The 16,138-nt window shown below is 39.8% G+C and overlaps 1 protein-coding gene across 2 annotated transcripts; it reads left to right on the forward strand.

The window, feature by feature from the left end:
* Positions 1–1,810: 1,810 nt before the first annotated feature.
* Positions 1,811–14,855, forward strand: LOC131993361 (phosphatidylinositol 3,4,5-trisphosphate 3-phosphatase and dual-specificity protein phosphatase PTEN). Of its 2 annotated transcripts, XM_059359228.1 has the most exons (10): positions 1,811–2,675; positions 7,411–7,495; positions 7,620–7,664; positions 7,764–7,807; positions 8,035–8,273; positions 8,872–9,013; positions 11,708–11,776; positions 12,266–12,432; positions 12,642–12,923; positions 13,728–14,855. In XM_059359228.1, the coding sequence occupies exons 1-10, from the start codon at positions 2,597–2,599 to the stop codon at positions 13,911–13,913; spliced, it is 1,338 nt and encodes a 445-aa protein (XP_059215211.1). In that variant the 5' UTR covers positions 1,811–2,596; the 3' UTR covers positions 13,914–14,855. The 2 variants fall into 2 exon arrangements, with proteins under 2 accessions (XP_059215211.1, XP_059215212.1); XM_059359229.1 differs by lacking the exon at positions 11,708–11,776.
* The last annotated feature ends 1,283 nt before the right edge of the window (positions 14,856–16,138 follow it).

Consider the following 16,138-nt stretch of genomic DNA (forward strand, 5'->3'; position numbering starts at 1 on the left):
ACAACAATAATGGGGAAAAGGCCATTTTCTAGTATGAAGATATTTTTTTCTGGCAAACTGGAAATGCATCTGAGCTGAAACAAAATATTTTTTTTTTATTATTTATTAATCTGCCAATTGGTTTTCCAATTAAAGTGTGTGATTCTGGAATCTCATTCCCAGATCGTCAAATACGGATGTTTTGGATTGGTGTACTGTCAAATGTACCAACCCAAAATGTCTCTATTTTTGACGACCTGGGAATGAGACTCAACAATCAACTATCTTTCTCCAGAATCACATACTGCGCCTTAAATCACTAAATTGACTGGTCATAAAATAGAGGAGGGGACCAAAACCAAACATTAAATTTACTATCGTGAAGAAACAAGGTTTTAATTAAATTATTTTAAAAAATTGAATAAAATATATATATATATATATATATATATATATATATATATATATATATATATATATATATATATATATATATATATATACCATGTACAGTCTGTGAAGCCCTTTGAGGCAAATCTGTGATTTGTGATTTTGGGCTATATAAATAAAATTGATTTGATTTTTTTTTTTTTTTTGATTTTTATATCAAAATGCCAACAGCGGAATTTTCTATTTTCTGTGGATTGACTAATTCAAATAATATACATAAAACAAACAGCAGAGAATGTGATATGTGATGGAGACTCAGAGGGGCATGATCAGGGCTTTCTCTTGTGTTTACCATACTCCATTAGAATAGAAGAAAAAATATAAAAATGATGGGAATGAGAGAAAGACAAAATTCTAGCAGACATCCATGTATACAAGTACACACATAAATAAATACAGTTAAAATGACAATAACTATTCAGAAAATTAGAAAAAAATACACAGATAACCCACAAAGATGACGATGCAAAAAAAAAAAAGATTATTTCATTAATTGTTTCATGTCTAACCCAAACTCCTGTAAAACCCGACCTTTCAACTCACTTCAGATAAAAATATTGGATGCACCCAACCCTTTTTTTTCCACATTAGATTGGATTACATAATTAACATTTTTATTAGTAATTAAAATTGTACCATAGCTTACAAATTTAGGCATATATATATATATATATATATATATATAAAATATATATATATATATATATATATATATATATATATATATATATATATATATATAACGTTTTAATGTTTATACATATTCATAAAATATATGGAACTTCATTATATGGTAGTTTTCTATTTTTTTATGATGCAAAAGTTGAAAAGATGCAACAAACATTTTAATTATGTCTTTGTGTGTTTGTAAAGTGTTTATGAAATTAACATTTTCATATTTTAAAAAGGCTACGATATGTATCTTTTTTTTATAATGCAATATGTAATTTTTTTCACTATTAGTGTGCATCAATGACAAAAATGTAAAGTGTATAATACTAAAGTCCATGCAATTAACACCGTTGGTGTAATTTATTTGATTTGACGACATTGTATGACGAAGGCAACGAAGGTATTCTAAACTATATTAATTTTCAATTGTGAACATATAAATTACTTTTAGGCTGATATATTTTAAGGATTTTTTTAGAGCCTGAAATGACAGTTTAAACCGCGAAAAGTGACATTATGTTGGAAACTTCCTTAATTACAGCCACACGTGATCACTTTGACAGAAGGGAGCGTCGCATGCGGACTCACTTTATCCTTCCGCCAGGAGCGCGAAATAACTCGATTGTTGCGCTTTTTAGGGTTAAAACAATCACGCATGCGGCTGGTTGGTAATCAGTATTTAATATTAATTGTTGAAACGGGGCGAGTTGACGCCGTGTTTGTCGGTTTTAATTAAACAGCGGGACTATATAGCGAAGGCGGCGGGATATTTGTTCTAAAATCCCAGCCTGCTCTACCTTCTTTTTTTCCTTCGGTGGAGGCCATGATGGGAGCCTGAGAGTTCAGCTGGAGCGAGAGGAGTGAGAAAAGAAGATGATTCCCCGGGACGGAGCTGTCAAACCAATCTGTGCACATTTCTGATCTTTGTATAGACTATATACATTTAAGGTGGAGCCTGTCACTTTTTTTTCAGATGTGTTCTTGGCAATCAGTCGACGACAATGTTGAATCGTTAGGAGGCTTTTGGATCGAAAGAGGAGGTAGCATTAGCTATTGTTGCTAGCTAGCTGCGCTAGCTAGCTCGTTAGCTAGCGAGCTAGCTCCGTCTGGATACGGGTTTCGGGAACCGGTGACTTCTCTGTCCTCTTCCCTGTCAATCGCGGCGGCTGCGACTGGACCATCGGCTTGGATCGTGTCTGGCATCTTGAAGGACAACTGCATGTATTTTATTCGGGGCTGTTTGCAAAGACGAATCGCAGGATTGGGGAAAGTGGGGCCTGCACGGAGGAGCAGAGCGAGGCCCGTCTTTATGATCCAGAGGAAGCCTTTCTAATCCTACCACAGCCACTGCTAGCTCTGCTGGCTCTCTGCGAGGACCTGCACAATTCAGCCAGCACCCCAGAGCAGTTCCCCTATTTAACTGCTACAAACAAAATAATACTAGAAAAACCTGTTTTCATCATTTCTCCCTTATAGACTCCTGTCACCTGCTACAATGACTGCGATTATAAAAGAAATTGTCAGTCGGAACAAAAGGAGATATCAGGAGGATGGGTTCGACCTGGACTTAACATGTATCCTTCCTTGTGTGCCTTATTTTTCCACAGCTCACCGGGAACATAAATGTGATTATTATAGTTGCATTGAGGAGGGGGACTGGAAGCAGAAATGTCAGGAGTAAACGTGAGGTTGCTTAGCTTTCTCTGCTACTCAGCTAGCTGGCTAGTTGGTCAGACAGCGGAGCTTTGCTGTCACCCAGCATGTTTGAAAGATGGTGGATCTGTCAAACCAGCACGCATAAATGTCAGTCATATAATAGCTGTAAACCCCAGTTAAACTGGGCTTCAGTGTGTGTTTGAACATTTAACTTGCACACCCAGCCGTCCACCTAGCTTGTGAAATTGTTAGTGGCATTAAGTCATTTTTTATCAGCTGGTGTTTGAAGGCAGGTAGATCTCTGAATGCCTTATGTATTTTTGTGATTATACATCTTCATGGAATATACGTAACTTAGGTTGTTTTTTTATGATGCAAAAATTGTAAAGACTAACACCCTGCTCACCTTGTCTCACCTCACCTGTGTCCTCTATGGGTGAGTATTCATTGATGGATCCCAACATATCTTTGAAAATCTAATTAACATTTTCCTTTCCCATCGTGGAGATGAAAAAAATATTTTCCAGTTTAAGAAGTGCTATTTCAGGCCCCCTCTGCAGGACTAATTTCTCATCTATTACCACTGATAATAGTTGACCTGGTTCCCCAGTGCAGTGTCGCTGGTACTGAAGTTGGTACATTTGGTAGAATAGCAGCTGATGTGGTTGATCATTAGTAAATAAATGCAAAATCTAATGTGTGACAGTGCTGAGACTGGGTCACGTTAACAGTTGGGTTAAGTGCTTTGTGATTTTTGCCCCAAATGTGTAAAATGGAGGTATTTTCATCCGATCACATTTTTAGCCCCCATAATTGTATTTTTATGCAGTAAATTGCTTGAATTTGGGGCCGATCTTGCTTTTTTCCAGTGATTATTTTGGACACTGATTATACTTTGATGTACACTTGTCTTTGTATGAGCCTTTTGCATTCTGAGTTTGATATTTCTGGTTTCAGAGCTGAAACAAGTAATTGACTCATAGTTGGTCAATTGTGATAACTGGTTGGCTGTCATTTTTGCATACCATAGAAATGTCTTTGCTGCTCAAATGTGAATATTTGCTGGTTTTCTAATTCGTTGGTAGGATTAAATTTAATATGTTTGTTTTGCACTGTTCATCATACAAAAGACATTTGAAGATGTCAACTTGGGCTCTGGGAAATGGTGAGAACTATTTTTTTTTACTATTCCTTGACACGTTGAAAACAGACCTTCATATTTACAGACACGATTTGCTCTGGTTTCTTCAGTACTGTTGCGTTAACTTGGTAACATTGCAGAATAGGCTGTTTTTATTTATTTAAAGAAGAATGGGAACGTAAAGCTGAATGCAAGTTGCCTTGACTTTAGATAACGTATTGAAAAGAAGCTGGGATGTTTGTGTGGCTGCAGATGCTTGAACGTCTGCATCGCAGTATTTGGTGAGCTGTTTCTTACCTGGTTTTCTATTGTGGTAAACCTTGTGGCAGGACATGTGCCTCTAGATCTTTGTGCAGGTGTGAAGGGGGGCACGCCACTCAGAAGTGGCATCTTTCTTTGGCTTAAAGTCTCCTCTTGTTCAGATGTGGGCCCTTTCTAACCATCCCTTTTATCATTTTTGGCATGGTGTCTAAAAACAATATGGGCTCTCTGCAGTTATGTAATGCAGTATCACAGTTCTGGGAATTGCCCTTAAAATAGAGTTGCCAGTGATCTTGTATCAGCGTTGCTGTCTGAGTGCTCTCTCCCTCTCTTACCCTCTCAACCCACCACCTCTCCTTTTGCTCTTTTTCTTTACTACTCCCACTCTAATTCTCCCTCCCTCTGCTTGCCCCCTTTCCTCTGCTCTCCTCCTTTCCTGTCCTCCCCACCCCCTCCTCACTCAGTGCTCGCCGGTTCCCACTCTCCCTTTCCCCCCCCCCTCTCCCTTGCTCTCAGTTGTGGATTTGGCGTATGCATATAGCTGAGGCAGGGCTGGCTTTAAAGAAAAGGCGTGCCTGAAACGACAGATTTTCCTTCTTTTTTTTCACCCCCTCCTACTTGGAGCTTCCGTCGGGGGTCCCGTATGTGCGTTTCCTCCCAGCTGCAGAGACCAAGCCCCCCATGCCCTGGGCTGAGGCTCTCCTGGGAGCTTTGGAGCTTTTTAAAAACACTTAGAATAGACTGACTGGGATCACTTTGCCAGTAGGTCCAAGGGTTAGCATGGCCCATCAAATAGCGCAGAAAAGCTGTATTTGGCTCCTAATTAGGTCTTTGCGGCATAATGGACTGGATTATGGCACAGTATGTACAGATAGGCTTCTCTGTCGTGAGCTACGGGGAAGTAGCTTGGCAGGATGCAAATAATATCATGGATTTGCTATTGGGCTTGTTGAATTTAATGCATCAAGGCCTGTGTTGAGCATACCTCATCTGCACAGAGCTGCATTGTAAAGACTTCCTCTTACAGGGATTTATTGAAGATAGTCTTTTTTCCCATTATAATGTGGATATGACTAAATATTATGGCAAATAATAGAACAGCTAGAACAGTATGTGGTAGTAGGCTGCACTATATGAAAAGAATATCTAATTGCGTTAATTTTGACTGGTATTGCAAATGACTACGATATTGGAGGGAATGATTATTTTTGCATCATTCTCATTCTATGTGTGAAAATGGTCATGATGTGATCTTTTCTTTTAGTGAGGACCTTGATAAAACAACATTTCATTCTTAAATCTGTAGAATACAATTGGTAGAATGGGACAAGGTCTATTACAGTAGCCACATTTTGTATGTACGAAGTACTGCCCCAGAAATTACGATAAACAATAGTGTGTGTGTGTGTGTGAGCTGCTAGAGTCCTGCCCACGGTGAAACTCTGACACAGAGAGCAGAAGCAGCACGACCGGGAATTATATTTTTATGCAAGCAAAAGCATGTAAACACGACAGGCGATGTTGTACGAAAACCGAAAATAACCTCGATAAATATAGCTGAGCTCAATAAGTCGATATTGTAATCATTATGACAGGCCTAGAGGAGAAATCTCTGCAGCACCATAACTAATTCACAATTGCATTTTGATGCATATAACAGCTTTTTACATATTAACATTAGCATTTAATGTGTCTTCCTGCAAATTGGATATTGCACATATCTATTTTTTGATAAATTGTGCAGCCCTAATGGTCTAGTCAGTTCAGATCATCATTTGACTGTAATTTAACCATGAAAACTGGAAAAGACAAAACTCAGCATATTCAAAATCTAAGATGGCATCTAGTCTTTTTGCCCAGCTCTAGTTTGAAATTTAATTATTTTTGGATGTGTGTCTACTGATGGATGTGTTTGTTCTAGATTCCAGCATTTTTCTATATTGATAGATATACTGAACGTTGTGTACCATGAAAAGGGTGTGCGTTTTTGCATGTGCAGGTACTTGTATGTGTGCACACTAAGCAAGAGGTGGTGAGATGCGTGTGGCAAATTTTTCTGACCAGTAATAAAATGATTTGACTCTGGAAAGAAATAAGGCCTGCTCAAAAATGAAACAGACACATCCAATTAGAAATATTCAGCTTTTCTATTTCTGACACCGTGACACAGGAAGTGTAAGAAAAGGTTGCCCTTTAGTCAGTGGTTAAAGTGTGAAATCCCACAGCTTATGGCGACAAGCAGACTTCAGTTACAGGTAGGCGTTGCAGCCGAGCCTCAAAGACATGCATGCCATCTCAATTATTCTTTTTTCCCTGCAACATGACACTGATGTTTGCCTTTAAGATTGTATGTATGTCACCATGTAATTGGCCAGGACGTTCTCTGACACTATCCTGCGATTAAACATGGAGCCACATTCGATGATGTAAGGCAACTTTAAAGGCAGACAGGTGTAGCACAAGCGAGGCGGTGCAAGCAGAAGTAAAACTTGCAGAGGAATCTGGTGTGTTTGGTTCGTTAAGTGTCTCTTTCCACATGTGTCTCATCCCTCTCAGCAACGTCATAGAAACACAACGACTGCTTTCTGCTGCATGTGCAACCTGCAAAGTCACCACACAAAGGATTTCTGTTTGATGAAACACTTTTTAAAAATGTGGACCTGTGTCTCCATGTCGCCTGCGTTGGTTCTCATAGATATTCAAATTGTTCCAGCAGAGCTCGAAAGAGAGATAAGCCGCACATTTGCGATCATCCCAATATAACTTTGGGCTCTAAAAATAAATGCAGGTCAGGGAGCGGAGACTCTCCTCGTGCACCCACATGTGGGCCTGGCTTGTGCAGGAGCGCTGTAACTCCTGTCCTCTCTGCCTGCTTCTCCCTGTCAAGGCCATCTGTCACAACACACACACGCACGCACTGATCAGCGGCCCTCCTCTGTGCTCCCATCTATCCATAACTACAATGACATCCTAATATTGACATTAGCTGAAACTTTTTCCCACTCTGCTGCTTGTCTCTGCATTGTAAATGTGCTTTAACTGTAAATTCTTATAGATTCTTTGAAATATAAAATATGCATTTCATTTTCAGTCCCGTCACATAGCAGTTGAATGCATAGACAGACCTACTTTCTTCTTCTTTCTTCTTATGGGCGCCACTGTAATTCACCACCTTCATGCCTTCTTCTCTGAAAAGGCCTGATTTCCACAGTCATGCACAATGTACATTTCCTTGACCCCTGCCTGAACAGATATCTACCCAAACATCATTGCTATGGGCTTTCCAGCAGAGAGACTCGAAGGCGTGTACAGAAACAATATAGACGATGTAGTACGGTGAGTTGTTATGTGATTATAGAAAAGGGAAATGTTGGAGAGAGGCATTTTATTACAGAACACTTGTGTCTTTTCAATTTGCCCTGGCAGTTAATCTTATGAATATGTTTTCTCCTGCAAACAGGTTTTTGGATTCAAAGCATAAAAACCATTACAAAATCTACAACCTGTAAGTGTTCCGCATTTTGTCTGTACCTGAATTGCTCTTTGTTCGCTTAATAACTTCCTCTGTGCATGCGCTAACTGGATTTTGTTCTTCCCGTTTCAGCTGCGCAGAAAGACACTACGATGCTGCCAAATTTAACTGCAGAGGTAGGCAGCTTTTATGTGTTTCATAGATGATTTCCCTCTTTAAAAACAACAATAACAGTCTGACCTAAAAGCCTGATGACACACAAGGTCAATAAAATCTCTCTAAATGTCCAAAATGTCTTCCACCCTCTCTCGTCTCCTCTGACCTGTCTCCGCTCTGTCTCCACATTTCTCCTCTTCTCTGGTTACAACTTTGCGTGGGCCCGCATCCCCCCGTCACGCATCAGTTGCACAGTACCCCTTCGAAGACCACAACCCTCCTCAGCTGGAGCTAATTAAGCCGTTTTGTGAAGACCTGGACCAGTGGCTCAGCGAGGATGACAATCACGTGGCAGCCATCCACTGTAAGGCCGGGAAGGGCCGCACCGGAGTCATGATCTGCGCCTATCTCCTCCATCGCGGCAAATTCCTGGAGGCCCAAGAAGCGCTTGACTTTTACGGAGAAGTCAGGACAAGGGACAAGAAGGTGAGTTGTCTATTTAACACTAAATCTGGAAAATGCTGAATTTGTACCATTTTGTTTTGAAGGTTTTGTTTAAGTAATATCCTTGAGTTTTAATATACTTTTTCAGAAATGCTAAACTTGCAAGATAATCTGGTGTTTCATCTACACCGTCACTACACTTACTCAAAAATGTAAAAGCTATACCAACCCTGTGGTTAATGTCACATTTTCATTATGAAGCTGACATATAGTTTTTCGTTGTGTTTGTGTTTTTATCCTTAGCTGGAAGTGAAGTTGATTATTTAAATTCCTGTTTTAGTTTGTCTTGGAATCTTAAGGTTTCTTAAATTCTTTTTTTATATTACTTTTTAATATTGTAAATGTAAACTTCATGTATTTCTGGGTTAAAATAAATGTAAAAAATGTAAAACTGAAATTTTAAATAGTAGCGTGTCCTAATTACTCTAAAGGTATTGTGATTAAACATTGCAACCATATAATACCTGGTTGAAAGCCCAGCTGCCACTTTTCAATGTGTTGACCTTAAAGTGTTTGAAGAGAGAAAAGATAACATGATTTAGATATTCAGGATCTCTAATCACTGCTACTGTTGTTGCAGGGAGTAACGATCCCGAGTCAGCGCCGCTATGTCTACTACTACAGCTACCTACTGAAGAACCAGCTAGAGTACAAGCCGGTGGCGCTGCTCTTCCACAAAATGGTGTTCGAGACTCTCCCTATGTTCAGCGGGGGCACCTGCAGTGAGTCACGCTCATGTTCAACTTTAACTCCAAACTAGGGCGTAGGCATGCACACCGCTGTTCAAACGGAACGAGAGCCTTGGATGTGTTGTGCACTGTAGGGCTCACCCACGCTGCTGCAGTTTAGCACCACAGAACAGAGCCGGTCATCTGTGGTAGAGTTGAGTCGTCCTCTGTCGGGGTTTTAGAATCAAGTGTGGCTGAATTCGCTGCAATATTTTTGGACCTTTTTGTCTCACTAGGGCAGCTCTTTATTGATTAAGTCCTCTCGTTGCTGCTGAGGCCAACTCATCATCTTCCCACATCAACATCAGATATTCCATCAGATCCCCTCTGTATGTTATTATGACATTTTAAAATGTTGTTGGGATCATGGAATACCCTTTTTTTTGTGGGGAGGGCTTCCTACTAAAGGCAATAAAGGCCCATTAAAACACAAACTGAGTTTTTATCTGAGAAACCTTCAACTGTTGCAAAGTTGAGTATTTACAGCATATTTTTTTCACATTTATAGCTTCCTCATGAGGATTACTTTTATTGAAGGCAGGTTCTGCTTTCATTTTTTCATTTACTGCTGTGTAATATTTTTCCGTGCACAGTAATATGCACTGTTTAAACAGAGTAGAGCACTTAAAGGGAAGTAAATTGCACGCACACAGTGGACAGTAAAGCCAAGATCGTTTTTTTCTCACACCTAACCAAAAAGTCAGTTAAGGCATTAAATATTTTACTTGGTGATAAAATTTCACGTTTAAGTGTTGCAAATATCATTGCATGTAATCATTTGTTGTAAAATTGTGTGCAACACACAAACAGCGGCACTTGTTGTCTGCTGTGTTCAGTGATACACACACACACAAAGCAGTCACTCAGAATATGCTTCATTTTAAAGGCGTACTGAAACCAAAACTTTATCAATATCAGTACAGATTTTAGATTTTCACATCCTTTAATTTATAGTTCAACTTAAGTCGTCCCCACAGAGACATTTGTGAGACCTTGTGTAAACTTTCTAATCAGATAATGATGCTTTTTCAGCTTTGTTTTTTTTATTTTGCATGTCCATATTTTCTCAACATGTTATTGCTGTGTTTTACAGTTAATGGATTTAATAGTTCTCTATTGTGGTTTTAGGGGGGAAAATGCTGTTTTTCGCCTCAAAATGTGTCTTAGTCACCACAGTGTTGTGCCTTTTCTTATATCTGAATTTGTCTATTTTTAACTGTCAGTCAGAGAAAGTGCCTCGTCTTCCTAAATTTCTGTGACTTTTTCACCCATAACACCTGACTGTGCTGAACAGCCCCTGACTGTATTGATCCTTCTTTCCCTCCTAACACTCCCTTGAAAAAGGCCCTATTCTGAGTGTGACATCTTAATGCATATACACACACACACACACACACACACACACACACACACACACACACTTCTAGCCTCAGGTTTTAGCTCACCACAGCAATAGAAGCGGAGAAGCTTGTATCCATAATTCTGTTACAGATAATTCAACGTCACACATTTCTGTTTGTTAAATTCACCAAAGACAACTATGAGGCTACATTCAAACAAATGCGCTTTGGTTTTAAAATTAATTACTTTACTATTAATTACTTCTATATTTATGCCTATTCTGGCATTTCCAAACTCTTCAAAAAAAAAAAAGAGACTTTAGACCCCATTACAGTTTGAAAACTCCAGTGTGTTTAAGTCAGGATGAAGTGTAAACACTGACCTTTAAAAAAATTATATAGCAGACAGTCCTATTCGCTTCCTGATTGGATCTTATTAATCAAGATGTGTCCTTCCCTGATTCATCAAACTCCTATCACCCGACCCTAGTACTAAAAAAATTAAACGCCATCAGGGTCGGAAATGACCACCAGCCAAATTCTGGCTTCTAAATTTTCTTAAGCATTCATACAAAGTTTTAAAAATTTTGAAAACTTGTACTGTTATGTTTTCAAGGTTAGGGTTAATACTTGAAATAAAATTCAATGCTTGATTTTCAACATAATCTGGTACTATATTTATACAATTGCTCATGATTACCAAATAATGTTTAATATTTGAACTAAACAATCCCATCTTCATATTTCTCTTTTTATTCCTGGAGCTTCACACCAGACAAAATTAAGTTTATTTCCAACATCAGCTATCAGTTAATTAAACATGGTTAACAAATTATGGGCATTGCTGAACTCATAGTTTATTATAGCAGTTGTTCTGCATTTTTTTTAATGCTGTTACTGCCTCCATGTACAGGAGGTCAAGGTTGACAAGTTACTAGAAGTGAAACTTTGAAGCAATACTAGAGTTATAAAAAACCATACCTCTTTCGATACCTTGGGGAGGGGGAGCCTTAGGCCCACAAACTAGGATGATTTTTGCGGAAGCTCTTGAGTATGGAGATTTGTTTTTTAACAAAGATGCGTAAGGGTGAATGTAGCCTTAACGTTTTGTGGTTGTCAATGATCTCAAGTCCGCTTCCCCTTTGTGCACCTCACAACATATTTTAGGTCAAATATTTTGAGATGCACACTTCCACTTTAAAGCCATTAAAGTATGATATTTTTAAGAAAAGCAATGTAGATTTGGAAATATTTGTGTTGAGCTGTTGTGTTTGTGCCTGCTGTGCTGTCGAGCCCCTGACAGGCCAGCCTGTTCCTGATTGTGATAATCTCCTTTTTTCTCTCTAAGGGGACAGTACCGTTAAAAACAGGAGCGAGCCGACCCCTCAGGGCTTCAAGAAAGGGAATTGGCATTGGGGTAAATGAGCCTTTCATCCATTATTATCATTTCAAACATTTGCTTTTATATGGCCCCAGAGATCCACCAGGCAGGAGCAGTCTGAGGTAGACATGTTGCCCAGCAGGATAGGACGGGTTTACAGGTGTATGAAGTCAGCTCCAACACCACCCCCACCCAGACAAGAATGTATATGCAATGTGTTGCGCTCTTCCAAGACCGAACCTTGACTGTCTATCAGAATAGGGTCATATGCCTCTGGTTCTGGGTTTCTTTAGGTGTTTTGCATTTTGCTGTCTTCCCCTTTCCCCTCCTTAATTTTAATATATTGTTTTGCACTTATTCAGAAGGTAGAGGTGGTGGTGTGCTGTGCTAATAACACTTAATTCACTCCCTGCTCCTCCTGCCACTCACACTTCTTCTTGTGTTTTCTGTGTCATCTCCCCACAAATCTCACCACCTTGTCCCCCCCCCCCCTTTTTTGGTGCAACGTTGACTCTTTTGTTCCAGATCCCCAGTTTGTGGTGTACCAGCTGAAGGTGAAGATTCACACGTCGAACCCCGCTCACACACGGCGCGAGGACAAGCACATGTTTTTCGAATTCCCCCAGCCGCTGCCAGTTTGTGGAGACATCAAAGTGGAGTTCTTCCATAAACAGAATAAGATGATGAAGAAGGTGAGTGGTGTTGGTGTGTGTTCAGGAGCTTTCATCGTAGCTTAAATTTACAGATTCATGTCTTGTTGTGGCTGCATGGCCAAGGAACATTAAGTAGGCATTTGACTGTATTTTCTCACTTAGCCAATCTGGGGTAACACCAACCACAATGAAAAGCTTTCCTTTGAATTGTATATGTTCTCATTGCATCTCCTCTCTCTGCTCTCCAGGACAAAATGTTTCACTTCTGGGTGAACACCTTCTTCATCCCTGGACCAGAAGAGAGCGGGGACAAGATGGAGAACGGGGCGGTGAACAATGCAGACAGCCAGCAGGGGCTACCGGCACCGGGCCAGGGCCAGCCGCAGAGCGCCGAGTGCAGGGACAGCTGCAGGGAAAGCGGCAGGGAAAGCGACCGGGACAGGGACTACCTCATCCTGACGCTCACTAAGAACGACTTGGACAAGGCCAATAAGGATAAAGCTAACCGCTACTTCTCGCCAAACTTCAAGGTAAGGATTTAATTCTGATGTTTTCTGGATAAAATTATTATCTCGAATGGTGTGTTTGCACCAGACATGAATCACATTTGTTTTGCAATTACATACAAAGGCAGTGCAAAGATGCGAGTAGACTCTTCTTTGCATGAGCTGAAATTTTGAATTCTAGTGAGAAATTGCATGACGCGTCATCAAAAACTTCAGCGTTGATTCTCCAGCATAGCATAGCTGGATCCAAAATCCATTCATAAAACAAGCACTTTAAAAGTCGTTTGCTTATTGTCTTGCAGACTGACAAAGCATTGATTCAAACTTTTTATACATCGCCATCATGTTGTTATTTCTGCATACTCTGAATATGTTTATTGCAGTTAAAACACAGCAGAGTTTGTTTATTTTGGATTCATAAAGCTGTAGTAGTAATATTCATATCCAGACGTAGTTCCTAGAGAAGGCAGTGAAATTCACTGAACTGTGTGCACCTCCGGATGATATTCCAAAGTGTTATTTTTAGAAATATCTGAGACTTCCACAACAGGTATAAATATTTCAAAGCGGCAATTGTGGCAATTTCAGCTGTTTTTTTAAAAGTAATGGGGTGCCTTAGGTTAGTAACAAAACTAAACACAATTGTGACGTTGCGGTCAAACTCACAAGAGCAACTCAAGGAAAGAATTGGCTTTGTGTCTAGTGTAAACACACCATAAGTCTGTATTTTTTACTATGATGGTTGGAAAAGAGCAATAATGTGTAATGTGTTCCATGGTTGTTTTTATTGCACAGGCTGAAGTTAGTTATTTCCTGTCTTGTTTCCAGGTGAAGTTGTATTTTACGAAAACCGTGGAGGAGCCTTCAAATTCTGAGGCAAGCACTTCGACATCCGTCACCCCGGACGTTAGCGACAATGAGCCAGACCATTATCGATACTCTGACACCACTGACTCTGATCCGGAAAATGAACCTTTTGATGAAGAGCAGCACACGCAAATCACAAAAGTGTGAACTCTTTTTAAACAGGAAAAGAAGAAATTATACACCCGAAAAAAAGGAGAAAACTTGAATATAAACTCAAAAGAAGAACCTTTGTCCCTTCCCTCCCCCAGACGGCAATAGAATATCATCATGTCAAATGCCAATTTTAGGGAAAAAAAGATAAATATCCTGACCAATATATTGATTTTTTATTTTTCTTTTTTTCTTTGGCACGGCCATGTACCATGTGCGAGGTATTGACACTGTTGCCCCATGGGAAAAGGTGCTGTAGCTATAAAAATGTGTTTATATATATCTATATACATATGTATATGTATATACATATATACATGCATATATAAACAAACTTTTTTTTGTGTCAAAGACAATGGAAAGAGTACCACAATCAGGAGACGGGAGTTGAAGTGTGGGAGAAGTTAGAATGATATACAAGGACTATGCTGCTCCTTCTCCTGTCTAAACCAAGGCCAGTGCTGCAGTCACTTTGTTTCACTCCCTCTCTTCTCCTCCTCCCCTCCCCTCCTTCTCCTCTCATCTTTTACTCTCCCTCCCCTCCATCCTATCCTCCTTCCTATCCTCCTTTACTGTGAATGCTTCTTGTGCTCTTTGCAGGCTGTCTCACGTGACTTTTGGTCTTTGTGCAGTGCAAACTGCATGCGGGCAGTGGGTTTGGGGTGGGCGGGGTTATGAAGAGGCTGTGATGATGTCTAAAGCATTGCCATTCCTGTTCCCACTGTGTATACGTTAAATTATGCAGAACAAGGCATCCCATGTAATTGTTAATGTTTTTTTTTATCCTAAGATAATAAAAATATAATACACAAAACAGCAGGGAGACAAGTGTTTGCAATAATGTCAACACTACATTTAAAGGACAATGGTGATTTGCATGTATTGGAATTGGCGTCCATCCCTAATAAATGTATGCAATGTTGTCTTTTCTTAAAGAAACCAGCTTTGAGATGTGTCTTCTGCGTGGGGTTCCCCAGTGCTTTGAGTCATGCTCAGAAAATTACATCACAGGTTTATGTAATGTTCTCCCTTCTGCTGTTAATGAAAATCCTGCAGAATGAAAATGAATTGTGCAAAATGCAGTTGTCTTAAACCTGACACCACTGCTGTCAACTGAAATCATGTTTTTTAAGTGACAGCATCCTGTAACCTAAACTTGTGTGAGGTGGATCGAGTCAGTGGAGGGAAATGTGCACAAGCGCTGTGCTTGACGAGAAAAATGCTGTAAAGCAGGTTGTCGTTGCAACTGCTGGAGCTGTGTTAACAGTAACTTCCTGCTTTAAAGGTCAGTGCTGCAAATAGCGGGTGGGACCTGAGGTAGGAAAGTGATGGAAGGATTATTATTAAAAGTTCAATCGAGGGCAAAGTGCCCACTTCAAACAAATAAGTCACTTAACCAGGGAGCTGGCCATCCACTGCACATTGTCAGCCTATCAGCCAGGAAAAGAGAAATATCACTTAATTATCGCTACCATTTGCAACCTTTCAGTCAAAGTTGACTCACTGAATTTCAGACAACTAAGTTTTAACTGCGTTCCAAATAGTTGGCTTTTTCTTTATGCCTTTAGTTTGTACTGCAACTACCTATGCAAAGTCTGTACTGTTTCATGCAGTATGCATATCAACCCTTTTGTTTATTATCTTTAGGTGGAATGACATGTTTCCTTGAAATGGTGTGCAACAGGCTTTAAGGTACATTTTCTCCTGTTTGAAGGGTGTGTCAGAGATGTTGCCCAATCAGCAATGACGTGTGTGCATATATTTGCAAGTTAATCCGGCAATACCAGGTGACTGGGACACATTACCTTGGCCAAAAAAATGCACTTCAACCTTTTATCCTCTTGCTTGTGTATGCTGTGCGGAGGATTGTGGGTCAGGATATATAGAAAATCATGCTGGCTTTACATACTGCAGAATGAGTGTTTTTGGCATACTGCATTTGACATACTATGTAATGGGACATGCTATATATTTTCCAGGAGTGAATAGGCTAAATAGTATGGGAGTTGCAACGCATCTATGGTTTCAATATTTCTGCTAAGTTACATTTTAATTTGCTGAATTGATCTCAAAGTGACCTCTGAACTCTGATAAAAACATTAACATTTATGAGCCCAAAGCAACATGACCTCACACCAAACCACCCGTGTTGCATGCAGAGTGGTTGCTGCTGGTTAATCAAGGCGTTCTCCACATGAAATGAGCAGAGGAAGGAAAAGGCT

Source organism: Centropristis striata, chromosome 20 (assembly GCF_030273125.1).
Source record: "Centropristis striata isolate RG_2023a ecotype Rhode Island chromosome 20, C.striata_1.0, whole genome shotgun sequence".
NCBI classification, from domain to species: Eukaryota; Metazoa; Chordata; class Actinopteri; order Perciformes; family Serranidae; genus Centropristis; species Centropristis striata.